Consider the following 13,066-nt stretch of genomic DNA (forward strand, 5'->3'; position numbering starts at 1 on the left):
ATAAAGTTATACTCTGTAGCTGTATAGGCATAGAACACATTGAAAGAAAGCTTGCTCATCTTTCATTAAAAAGTATGCTTCTTGAAACTACTTATTCCCAAGAAAACCTCTAAGAAAAACAGCTTTTTGTGAAAGGTTGCATTTCAGACAGAACTTTCACTCCTGTGCATTTTTTTGCATTTGCAATATCTATACAATGCTTCCATAAACACAAGGGAACTTTTCTTGCAAAAAACATTTTATTGCAAGAACACTGAACTTATAATAATAAATTCCTTTGTATTGTCATTCTTTGTAACAATGTACACAGAACGAAATGTCGATACACCAGACCCGTTGTAGCGAGCCGATGCAGCCGCAGCCAACAGAGGGCGCCGCCATTATGCATAAACGATGCATTAACTTTGCAATAATTTTTCAGCCGATGTTTCTTGTAACGTGATCACATGATTCAGGTCGTCATGGTGATCGCAGAGGTGCACAAAAGGTCATTCCTCTTTGTCCCGATCATTACAAAAGGCACTTGGTCATCTTTTTTTTATGAAAAGAAATTAAGCTTTGAGCGTTAACCGCCTGTAAATACACCTCCGCTTTCATCATTACACTGCGCGTACTCAGCATATTGGCCAGCGCCTACACACACTGCCATACGGTATAATCCGGTGACTACAACAACGAAACTAGGCAAAGATCTGATCAAAGCCACTTTTGCCAACGAGTGGTGATTTATCATACCGATATAATACGCAGAGACTTGATGCTTAATGATCGGCAGTGCCCAAGCCTTGAGAATAGTGACAAAACAAAACAAAAAAACAACAAAAAAAAAACAACTTATTTTTACGTTTTGGCACTCAGGGACAATGCTTCTGAAAAGGTATTCATATGTTATAGCACTGAATGAGTTAATAATCAAAATTTGGACGTTTATGAATTGATTCAGATTTGTTCTCTTCATAATTGCAATGCACTCAACAGGCGGAAATGTCCCCCACCCCTAAAAGACATGCTTAACTTTTTGTACTTACTTTGGCATTTCTGATCCACAAATGTGCTTGCCATTTGGCCCTGGCATAAGATGTCCAGGAAAGTCTGCTGTGATTGACCAGTGGCCTGGGCCAGAGTGAGTCCTTCTGCAATGGTGGCCATGAAGCTGCCCTGCACCATGTTGAGGATGAGCATCATCCTTGCTGCATTTCCTGCTTCACCTTTAGAGATACACAATGGTTTAGTAAAAACACCAACACTCATAAAATACAATTTTAGTTCTGTAGGTGGAACACGTTTTGTTGGTCTAACAGCAAAATTGGAACAAAAGGAAGCACGAAAACGACAAGCATCATTTTTTCCTACACACCTAAGAAGAAGGAAGTTTTGCCCATGGCCTGAAAGCAGCTGCTGCAATCCTCATAAACTGTTCGGTCACCGGCTGCCAAGATGACCAACATCCCATCATTAGAAAGTTGCTGACTTCCGGCCACAGGAGCTTCCAGGAAACGACCGCCCCGTGATGTGATCAGCTGATAAAACAATATACATATAATGCATTTAACACTACCACTTGAAAAGCACCAACTTCTGCACAGTGGGATTGGAAAAAATAACAAACCTGAGATAGTTCTGTAATTGTCTCCGGGTCAACAGTGCTCATCTCTACATAGCACTTGCCCGGCCTAATTCCTTGCAGTACACCGCTCGGACCCAAGACCAACTGAGTCAAAGCAAGAAGACAATTCAATTAGCAAGACCAAAATATCCATCCATTATATATTCAGAACTGTCGATATTTAACTTACATCTCGGGCAGCTTTTGGGTCAGAGACACAAGAGAAAGTAATGTCACACATTGAAGAGACTTCTGCAGGGGTTCGGCCCAACCTCGCCCCTTCTTGGATGAACAAGTCACACTAGAACACAAATACACAAGAATGCTGCATTATGAAAATCAAACATTTAAAATGTATTGACTATTTTAATAATTTCATGTTGTCACTGCTATTATAAACAGACATATCTATTCCATACTTTTCCATGAATGGAATGTTTGCGATGAAAAAAGTGCACAAATAACAAAAAAATGACAAAAAACATTGAGACAAATCTTTTAGAAATAGCAGTGACAGTGTACAGGATACAATACCAAGGTCATTTGGCTACTATACTTTTTCTGTAACAGTTGGAAAAATCAGACAATGGCTCTCAATTACAAATGTTAAGTAAAGATACAATAGAATTATAGGATGTATAATCCATGAATGTGAAAATTGCATAAATATAATACAATTAAAAAATGCAAATAACAAATAAATACAAAATGGCCCAAAAAATTGAGACATCTCTTTTTGAAATAGCAGTGAATCTCATTTAGAAATGTAAAAAAAGTAGATACAATATAGTTATTGGATCTATGAGGGCAAAATATATTACATCATTCAACATTACTTTTGATTCTTGATAAAAAAAAAATGTTTTTTTCCGGCAACCTGAAATGAAGCAAAATGTCGAAAGGTTCAAGGTGGCCTAATACTTTCAGAAGGATTGTATTTACCGCGAATTCCGGACTACAAGCCGCGACTTTTGTCACAAGCTTTCAAACTTTACGCAAAGATGCGGCTAATTAATGCATTCTAAATAAAACTACCATGAACAGACACTCATAATGGAAAAGGTGTCAATTGTAAGGGGAGGGATAACTACCATATTGAGAAAATAATTTTACGAGTGTGTTTATTTGTTAACAGAAATAATGTGGCAAAACACACTGATTACAAGAAGCAACGTCCAACGAAGCAGAAATCTCTAAGGGGAATTTATATTCATCTGTCTGCATAATCGTGTGTTTTTGAGTAAATACCGCCGATACCAGCCTTTCCAGCAGCTCCCCTGTTATCTTGCTCTTTTTGTGATTTATTGTCTGCTTCCATCTTCTGTGTTTTTCGTCCCGTTTGACAACAACACTTTGGATTACTTTCTATCCTATTGACATGGGTTTTAATGCACAAAAATGCGTTTTTTTCGAGGAATCAACTCCTTGCACTGAAGAATTCTCGTGCCGGCGTGATGAGGGGGCCTATCATGGATGGAGAGCCGGAGCTAGCTAAGCGGCGTTATAAGTCTTCGGTAGCATCCGTAATCATGGTAAATGTGAACTCTATACTGAATAAGACCGACAAACTGGCTCTGCTGGTAAAAAACATCAAAGAGCACAGGGAGTGCAGTAGCTGTGTTTTACGGAAACGTGGCTCACGTTTAGCATCCCGGACGCTAACGTGTAACCACCCGGAGCTACCCGGACCGGAGCTATCCGGCTTCAGCGCTGTTAGACAGAGACACGAAAGCCTGCAGGAACGGAGAGGAGGTGGACTCGCTAACACGAGGTGGTGTATCCCTGGGCACAAAGATTTCCTTCTGCCGCAGGGACGTCGAACTTTTGGACTAGCGTGTGACGCCATCCACTCCGCTAACTACAACAAGCACCCCGAGGGCATCATGTTAATCTGTTAATAAACAAGGGAGACTGCTGGAAGTGTGAATTTCCCTACGGGGATAAATCAAGTATCTATCTATCTTTTACGGGTGAATTCTATGTATTGTCCTAGTTGACATTTTCGCGGACATTCAAAGAAGTTGAAGACGGCCAGGGGACGTAATGGTGAGGTATGTTGGCTTTTTAGTTTTCGGGAATCTAGTTTCAGATTGATCATGTTTCTCTGATGAAGATAGTTTGAAATCCGAAGAGTTTAAGCTTTCCAATGATATGTGGCATGACATATTTAAGTGACTGCTGACATCGTATAGACACTTATTTGTCTATCATAAGTCCAGTGGCCCACCGGAATGTACCATATTTTATATCTATATAATATATATACATACACACTGGGTACCGTTTTTCTTTGTAAATATCTCAGGTTTCAATGCAGGCACATGCGCCTTATGTTTAAAAAAAAAATTTTTCCTTTATAAATTTACTGGGTGCGGCTTATAATCAGGTGAGTTCTATAGTCCGGAATTTACAATACTCATCTTGTTTGATGTAAAAAAAAAAAGCAGCTCTTGTTTGCTTTCATTTGATACAAAAGGTTTGAACGAATAAGTAAAAATGATTCCACTCAATTCCTGCTGGCCATCACTTTGTACTTAAAGAAACAACAACAAACAACAAAGCAAGCTGTCTGGCACCATCCCCGGTTTGCTGACCATATTTCTCAATGGACACTTAAATAAATCAAATATGTTTAATCAAAAGATGTTTTTAATAATATAGGTCAATTGTAATAACTAACTTGTAGTAGTAACTTAATTCCAGTAAGACTGTTTGCATAGTCACTGTTTTTTCCAATAATAATATAAAAATAAGTAACACTATACACTGCTGTAATACAGCATAATGAGTGAAGATGATGAAATACCCAGTAGTCAAACTGTACAAATAATGTACATCTGTGCTCAATAATTGAAATTCAAATATATACTTTAAAAGAAGTTAGTTATTTGTAAAGCATATTGATAAACTTGAATGTCATACATTATAAGATATAGAAAAATAAATTACTATGTATAGACATATAAATTGAACTCTATCAAGTACACATTACATCATAATGTTTACTATCTTAAAACATAATTGTATCTTATTTCCAAATTTTGAGGTGTATTTAAAACTGAGCAATGATGATGATGTTCATGATTACATGAATTTCACTGCAGAGAACTGGACAAACAGAGTGTAATCAACACAGTCCAAAAGGTCATCAGCTGCACTCTGCCCAGTCTAGAGGACATTCCTAGTTTGCGATATCGTAGCAAAACCATAATTCTAAAAGACACTTGCCATCACCTTTTTGACCTGTTGACCTCTGGTAGGTGCTACAGGCGCCACAAAAGAAGGGTAGATAATTTTAGAGACAGCTTCATTAGCAACATGGCTGCGTACGCGAGTCCAGCGGCTTCAGGCTCTCCAGTTAGTATTTTTGTTTTTAGTTTTTTTTTTATCCCTCCTATTTTTCACGATAAATACATGCTTGGCAAAAAACGCCCTCAGTCGCCAGTAACCTGGGACTAAGACTAGATTTCGACTCCTTTCGCGACTTCAATAACACTTCAACATCCCGAGGTATATACAGAGACCACTGGGATACCCCTTGGGTGACCAGCCTGCACAACAAGCGACGGAGACAGCGGAGGGAAGCGGGGCTGCCGGTCGGCCCTAGCAGCTAGGCTAAGAAGGCTACCACACAGACCAGCGCTTCCAAGCATGTTCCTGACCAACACCAGCTACGTCCGGAATTGCAGTATTTTTGTTATTACGGAGTCTTGGCTTAACCCATGGATCCCCACCGCTGCAGTCGAGCTAGCAGGACGGACGCTACACCGGCACAACAAAGACAGAGACTTCGGTAAAAACAGGGGTGAGGGACTATGCTCTTACGTGCACATTGCGTGGTGCAATATCAGCAGAATCATTGACACACACTGCTCATCCGATACAGAGGTTCTAGCAGTATCTTTTAGACCCCTTCTATCAACAGAGAGAGCAAACTGTGGTCATTGTAATTGCTGTTTACGTTCCACCAGATGCTAACGTTAGCATAGCGCTAAATCTCCTGCTTGCTGTTTTCAACAAACAGCAACTTGCACAACCCGAGGGAGCTTTTATCGTCGCCGGCAACTTTAATCAGGCATGCTTAAGGACTGTACTTCCCAAATTCATTCAATTCGTGGACTTTGACACCAGGGGGAACAAAACACTCGACCATGTTTACAGTAACATTAAACATGCGTACAGAGCCACCCCCCTCCCCCACCTAGCTGGATCTAACCATCTAAGTCTGTTCCTCATCCCCTCCGGAGTAAAACAAAACCTGCAACAAGGACAATACAAACATGGCCTGAGGGGGCTCTCTGTCAGTCTACCCGAACCAAAAACCCTGGATGTCCAGCGAAGTGCGCACCTTCCTCAAACACCGCAATTCAGGCCTGGAAACAAGGCTCTTCACAGCACGGCCAGGGCTGACCTGAAGAGAGGCATTAAGGATACAAAGGCAGCCTATCCGAGGACCACTTCGCTGGAAATGACTCGAGGAGGATGTGGCAGGGTCTACAACACATGACAAACTACAGAGGTAACAACCTGGCGGCTGTTGGGGCTGATGCTTCACTAGCTATGGATCTTAACCAGTTCTTTACCAGCTTTGAAGCTGGATGGCCACCAGCAGTCACACCACACCCACCAACAACAAGCAGCAACACACTGACTCTTCAGGAGCATGAAGTAAATGTAAAATGTAAATAGTCTGCATTTATATAGCACTTTTCAGATCAATGAAGACCTCCCAAAGCGCTTTACAATGTGATTCACACTTTTCTCTTTTACACACTAACTAACCGATAGCAGCATCAGCCATGCAAGGCAACTTGCCTGCTATCAGGGGCATTAGGGATATCGTGTCTTGCCCAAGGACACTTCGACATCTAACACGGAGGAGCCGGGAACCAAACCTGTGACCTCTTGGTCCCAAGACGAGCGCTCTACCTCCTGAGCTAATGCAGCCCCGTTGGACGTGTGCAGGTAACTGTAAACCCCAGGAAGGCAGCTTGCCCAGATAGAGTACCAGAGATGGTACTCAGGGACTGTGCTGAGCCACTGGCTGGGGTCTTGACCACCATCTTTAACCAGTCCCTATCACAGGCTACCATCCCACCCTGCTTCAAATCCTCCACCATCATTCCTATTCCCAAGAAGTCAGCAGTGGAAAGCCTCAACGACTATAGGCCTGTTCCACTTAAACATGTGGTCATGAAGTGCTTTGAGAGGTTTGTGTGCCAGCACATCAAGGACTCCTTACCACCCACACTGGACCCCCATCAGTATGCCTACAGGGCAAACCGCTCCACTTATGACGACATAGATCCTGCACTTCACACCGCGCTGAGCCACCTGGAGCACCAGGCAAGCTACGTCAGAATGCTCTTCCAGGACTTCAGCTCAGCCTTCAATACCATTATCCAGGGATCAGAATGGAGATTTTCATTTTCAGCTGAAATAGCGAGCGTCCAGGAATAAACCAGGGCGGAGTCCCCCCCCCCTCCAAAACCTGGGTTTTAGGCAATTTACCGTATTTTCCGCACTATAAGGCGCACCTAAAAGTCTAAATTTTTTTCAAAAGCTGACCATGCGCCTTATAACACAGTGCGCCTTATATATGGCTCAATATTAAATTCGCAAGGTCTCGCAACTACGAGAAACAGCCGCCGACTCCATTTTTCGCGCTGTGCATACTGGGAAATATTAAACAACGATTCTCTTTCATACGTGCATTTGTATAAAAAAAAATGGCTCCTGTTAAGAGACACGCGTACAACGTCGAGTTTAAACTCAAGGCGATCGGTCATGCAGCACAACACGGCAATAGAGCGGCAGCGAGAGAGTTAAACATAAATGAATCGATGGTACGGAAGTGGAGAAAGGATGAAGATAAGCTCCGCCAAGTAAGGAAAACTCAACAAAGTTTCCGTGGCAATAAAGCAAGATGGCCAGAGTTAGAGGAGACACTTGAACAGTGGGTTGTTCAACAAAGAGCGGCAAGCAGAAGTGTCAGTACGATAACTATACGTATGAAGGCAACGGCGCTGGCACAAGAACTCAATATTAAAGAATTCAGGGGTGGTCCTACTTGGTGCTTTCGTTTTATGAAAAGATGCAATCTATCCATCCGTACTCGAACTACTGTTTCACAGCAACTGCCAGCTGACTTCGAGGAAAAGCTGGCAACTTTCCGCACATACTGCTTAAACAAGATTGCTGAAGAAAAGATCCGGCCAGAGCATATCATAAATATGGACGAGGTTCCACTCACCTTTGATATTCCTGTGAACCGCACAGTGGATAAAACGGGAGTACGTACAGTGAACGTACGCACCACAGGGAATGAGAAATCCTCCTTCACTGTAGTTCTCGCCTGCCACGCTGATGGCCAGAAACTTCCACCCATGGTGATTTTCAAGAGGAAAACTTTGCCAAAAGAAAATTTTCCAGCCGGCATAGTCATCAAGGCTAACTCGAAGGGATGGATGGATGAAGAAAAGATGATTGAATGGTTGAGAGAAATTTATGCGAAGAGACCGGGTGGCTTTTTTCACACAGCTCCGTCCCTATTGATTTACGACTCCATGCGCTCACATATCACCAATAGTGTAAAAAAACCATGTGAAGCACACTAATTCAGTGCTTGCCGTCATTCCGGGTGGATTGACAAAAGAACTCCAGCCGCTAGATGTTGGTGTCAACAGGGCATTCAAAGCCAGACTGCGTACTGCGTGGGAGCAGTGGATGAAAGAAGGCGAACACACGTTCACCAAGACGGGGAGACAGCGCCGGGCGACATACGCCACCATCTGTCAGTGGATCGTAAATGCATGGGCTGATATATCGGTCTCAACTGTGGTCCGAGCTTTCGAGAAGACGGGAATTGTCCCCGAACAGTCAGACAACATCAGCGACCCTGACTCAATTAATGACGACCTTGATGAAACGGAGCCGGACGTGTTGGATGGCCCGTTCACTGAGATGGTCAATTCGAACACTGCAGAAGAAGAATTCGAGGGATTCGTCGATGAGGAGCTTATAGATTGATCTTTGTTTTTCTTTTGTGTGTTTACGTTTTACATTTTACAGTTATTATGTTATTGCTTTATTGTTATTGTTTTGCACTTGTCGTTTTTGCACATTACGAGTGTCACTTTATTGCGATTGCACTAACGTTTCATTTAAAATAACAGTATCAGACGTTTTTTTTTTTGTAAAAGTAAAATGATATGCCTTGATGTTGTTCAAAGATGTTAAAGATGTGTCACGAAAATGCTTTACCTCAGAGAAAATAATAAAACGGCTGTTTATTTATTTTGGGAGTGAATGGAGTTGTGGAAAGCTTGTTTGTTAACAATAAAGTTTGACCTTTTTGAATGTTTTGATGACATTCCCTATAGCGTGGCAACATCTAGAGGTTGCATAACGTAACTACATTCTCTACTGTAGTCAAGTCACATTTATTTACCGTAAATAGCCCTTAATCACAAAAATGTCTCGAAGGACTGCACAGGATTACAATTACAAAATTGCACAATTACCTGATCTTAAACCAGCATGCACTTATAGCGCCTTATAATGGGGTGCGTCTTATTTATGGCAAAAGTTTTAAAATATATCATTCATAGAAGGTGCGCCTTTTAACACGGTGCGCCATTTAGTGCAGAAAATACGGTACTTGTCCAAAACCATGCTTATATTTATCATTTAAGTAACATTTTTAGAAGATTAAAATAATTTGCCCACATAACTGATTTTTTTGTAAATACTGCAAGATAAGTTCAAATGCAGTTCAGTCCCTGCAGCTTGTGCGACAATGCGGCCAATTTTTCTAACGGCCGCCAGGGTGCGCCAGAGCAATAAAGGAAAGAGTGAGACAGTCGGATTTTGAATTTGTTTGCTACGCAAGAGAAAAAGTGAAAAAGTCGGAATGCCTTTGGGGTTCAAAAACAGCGGAAATCCGCGGATCCGCGGAAAATTCTGATCCCTGCATTATCCCAGAGATCCTGGTGGAGAAACTCACACCTAGGACTCTATTCCTCCATCTGCTACTGGATAATAGACTTCCTCTCAAACTGCCCACAGTCCATGAAACTCTGCCACCACGTCTCTCCCACCCTAAGACTGAGAAAAGACTCCCCCCAAGGATGTGTACTGAGCCCCCTGCTTTTGACCCTTACACCTCCGAATGTTCACCGACCCACCTCACAAACACAATTGTTAAGTTCGCCGACGACACTACCATGGTCGGCCTCATCTCTGAAGGGGACGAGGCGGCGTACAGGGAAGAGGGGGAGTCACTGACAACGTGGTGTTCAAAAAACAAAAAAACAAAGGAAGTCACATGGACTTCAGGAGAAAAAGCAAGGACCCAGCACCACTCATTGTTAATGGAAACTGTTTAGAGAGTCCACTCTTTCTAATTCCTGGGTGCTCACATCTCGGACGAGCCCTCCTGGTCTGCAAACACCAGAACTGTGGTAGGGAAGGCCCAGCAGCGGCACCATTTCCTGAGATTACTTGGGAAAAATAATTTTGGAACCGCAGCTGCTGGTGGTGTCCTTCTACAGAGCCACAGTGGAGAGCATTCTGGCGTACTGCATCACGGTGTGGTATGCTGGGTGTACAGCAGCAGACAAGAAAATATTTCAGAGGGTCATCAACACAGCCCACAGAATCGTTGGTTGCTCGCTACCTCGGCAGAGTAGAAAACGTCATCGAGGACTCTTCTCACCCCGGCCACCACCTCTTTGACCTGCTGCCCTCTGGCAGACGCTACAGGTCACACAAAACCAAAACAAACGGACTCAGAGACGGTTTCTTCCCCAGAGCCATCACCACCCTAAATACACACAGCACCAACTCTCCACAAACGCTCTTTAAAAAGGAATACCAATGCAAACACACTAAAATGTTACTCATGCCTATGCATTTTGCGCAAGTTTGCCTATTTGCACTACTACAATTCCCTGTAAGTAAACACTCTACGTAAATTTCTTCTGCTTCACGTGCCCATACTTTCTTGTGTAAATATTTTGTGTTCATATATATTCACAATATTTTTATCTTTTTTTTTTTAAATCTTTTATCCTATACAGTCCAAATGTGTAACTGGAGGTCCACGTCCAATTTTGTTGACACAATATGTTCAACTTATTTTGTAACAATCATAATAAAGGTATATTCTACTCTATTCTTCCCCAGGACCATCACCACCCTAAATGAGCGCACAAAACTGAAAAAAATCTCACCACTTTTTTTTTTGTCATCAGAAAACCCTATACAGATGGGTGATGGAGACTGATTTGAAATAAAATACCTTTTCTGCTGTGCGGTTCCAGACTGTGACAACATGACCCATTTTCAGTAGGTTGGATACTATGCCACTTCCCATTAGCCCTAGACCGAGGAATCCTATCCTGTAGATAAGATGATTAAAAGAAAAGTGGTCAAAAGAAAGCAGACTTGAAAGAAAGCAAATCATTTAGGTAATAAAATTTGGCACAACCTATAACACTGTACTCATGTGTCATTGGCAGATTTATTTTGACCAAAAATGTGCATATTTGGTGTCAGATGAAAATAAAAATATAAAAAAATAAAGGTGCTAAATACACAATGATCAGATGAAATAACTTCATAAGTGTAACAAAGAAAAACCTGTTTTTTTGTTTTTTTTAGAGCAAGCATTTCACATTCCAAGTTGTCACAAAATTGCCATTTTGGTGCAACTCTGGTTCATACCTTTTGTCTGTTGGTATGATGCTGCCATTGATGGCTGTGCTGTCTGCAGCTTGAATGGATGTTGATGCTGTGTCCTGTAAAATCAAAGGCCATGTTATGGTAAAAGGGACTAAAAATGTAGTTGAAATGCAATTTTGTTTTCTCAAAGACTGAATTATACCTCCTCAATAATTTTTAGGCGTTTACTTATTGGTTCCATGGATGAGGCAGGCTAAAGGAACATGGGAGAAAAATAATACCATTTGTATTGAGGGTTACAAAAATATCAAAGCATGCAGTTGAGTGCCCTAAATTAAGTTGCTTTTGAATGACAAAATTCAAAATTTCAGAAACCCCAAAAATAAATAAATAAACAACAACAATAACAACAAAAAAACAAGAGAATACAAAAGACAACAATACAATATCTGTAAACGGTTACAGATGAACATCCCAAATTGAGTTGTTCATAACAATATAACAATTCATTATACAATCTCAAGTTGCAAAAATGTAAAAAAATATATACCTTTTCAGACTGGCTAAGCAAGAAATGATGAAAATGCGGATCATTCTTCACAGGCTGCAAGAGTAAAAGTATTCAGTTAGATTGTGTTTTATTTGACATTCCAATTTTCGTCATTGGAGAGCATCAACCTAACTTCAAGACCACCAATTCATCTGCCCATTCATGTCACAAAAAACCTACTTTTACACCCATTTAGCCTTTGCAATGGTCAGTTCACTCGACATGCACCAGGATACTGTAAATAGGCCAAAATCAAAGAGTAAAAACTTGCAGAATATTATTGAAGATCCAAGAGCATTGGGGGGAGGAGTGGAGAACAAGTGCCGTTACACAGGCCCTTTTTAAGTCGTCAAAGTGCTTCATTTGTTGCTATTTCACATGTGTGGAGAGAATGACATTATCTTTTAACTCAGCACACAGTCTGGTTTATCAGATGAAGCAGAGCTGCAGTAACACCTGCAGGTGGCAATTCTATTTTTTAGTGGTATTAAATGCTGAAAACTGTGGTGAGGGGCCCTCTCCTTGTGAGAGGTAAGAATTCTCCCACCATGGTCCGCTGTGTGTCGTAAGAGGTGACTAAAGTGGAGGGAGCGAGGGGACTGGGGATACTCTCTATCTCTACTCCTTAAGGGACAGAAAGGCAAAGAAAGGGGGGCGGGAGACCGAAAGGTTATAGGGTCAGTTATAGGGTCATTAAATGTGAGGATGTCGAAGTAAAGCGACTGAGTGGAAGAAAGAGGAGATCGTAAGGATGATGACTAAAAGGAAGGTTGATGTGTTAGCCTTGAGTGAAACAAAGATGAAAGGAAAGGGTGAATTACAGCTTGGAGGTATGTATGGTAGATGGTCTGGAGTTATGGGTGGACATGCTAGAGAAGGAGTGGCTGTGCTTGTGAGTGAGAAAGCAAAGGAAAAACTGGTGGAGTGGAAAGAGATATCTTCCAGATTGATGTGGGTGAGGTTGAATTGGGGTGTAGAAGTATGGATGTGTATGAGTGCATATGGACCTGGTTCAGAAAGAAGCGCTGAGGAGAGAGAGGAGTTCTGGAAGGACTTGTCCGAATGTGTGGCAAGTGCGAAAGAAGGGTGAAAAGTGGTAATACTAGGTGACCTGAATGCTAGAGTGGGTGATGAAATGTTGAAAGTGTGATTGGTAGATATGGAGTACCAGGAAGAAATGAGAGTGGGAAGAAATTAAATGAGTTATGTGTGGAAATTGAGTTGGT

At 41.7% G+C, this 13,066-nt stretch overlaps 1 protein-coding gene across 3 annotated transcripts in view; it reads right to left on the minus strand.

Moving 5' to 3' along the window:
- glyr1 (glyoxylate reductase 1 homolog (Arabidopsis)) overlaps positions 1-13,066 on the minus strand; it is a 43,316-nt gene that overhangs the window by 2,910 nt on the left and 27,340 nt on the right. For all 3 annotated transcript variants that reach the window (XM_088330713.1, XM_088330627.1, XM_088330799.1), the window contains 8 exons: positions 11,841-11,894; positions 11,493-11,543; positions 11,333-11,406; positions 10,908-11,007; positions 1,797-1,907; positions 1,610-1,711; positions 1,358-1,520; positions 1,029-1,208 (listed from right to left, as the gene is read on the minus strand). In XM_088330713.1, the coding sequence (XP_088186839.1) occupies positions 1,029-1,208; positions 1,358-1,520; positions 1,610-1,711; positions 1,797-1,907; positions 10,908-11,007; positions 11,333-11,406; positions 11,493-11,543; positions 11,841-11,894 (835 nt within the window). The remainder of the gene's footprint in view (positions 1-1,028; positions 1,209-1,357; positions 1,521-1,609; positions 1,712-1,796; positions 1,908-10,907; positions 11,008-11,332; positions 11,407-11,492; positions 11,544-11,840; positions 11,895-13,066) is intronic.

The sequence above is a fragment of the Urocampus carinirostris genome, chromosome 1, assembly GCF_059441175.1.
Source record: "Urocampus carinirostris isolate Australia breed hairy pipefish chromosome 1, RoL_Ucar_1.0, whole genome shotgun sequence".
In the NCBI taxonomy this organism is placed as follows: domain Eukaryota; kingdom Metazoa; phylum Chordata; class Actinopteri; order Syngnathiformes; family Syngnathidae; genus Urocampus; species Urocampus carinirostris.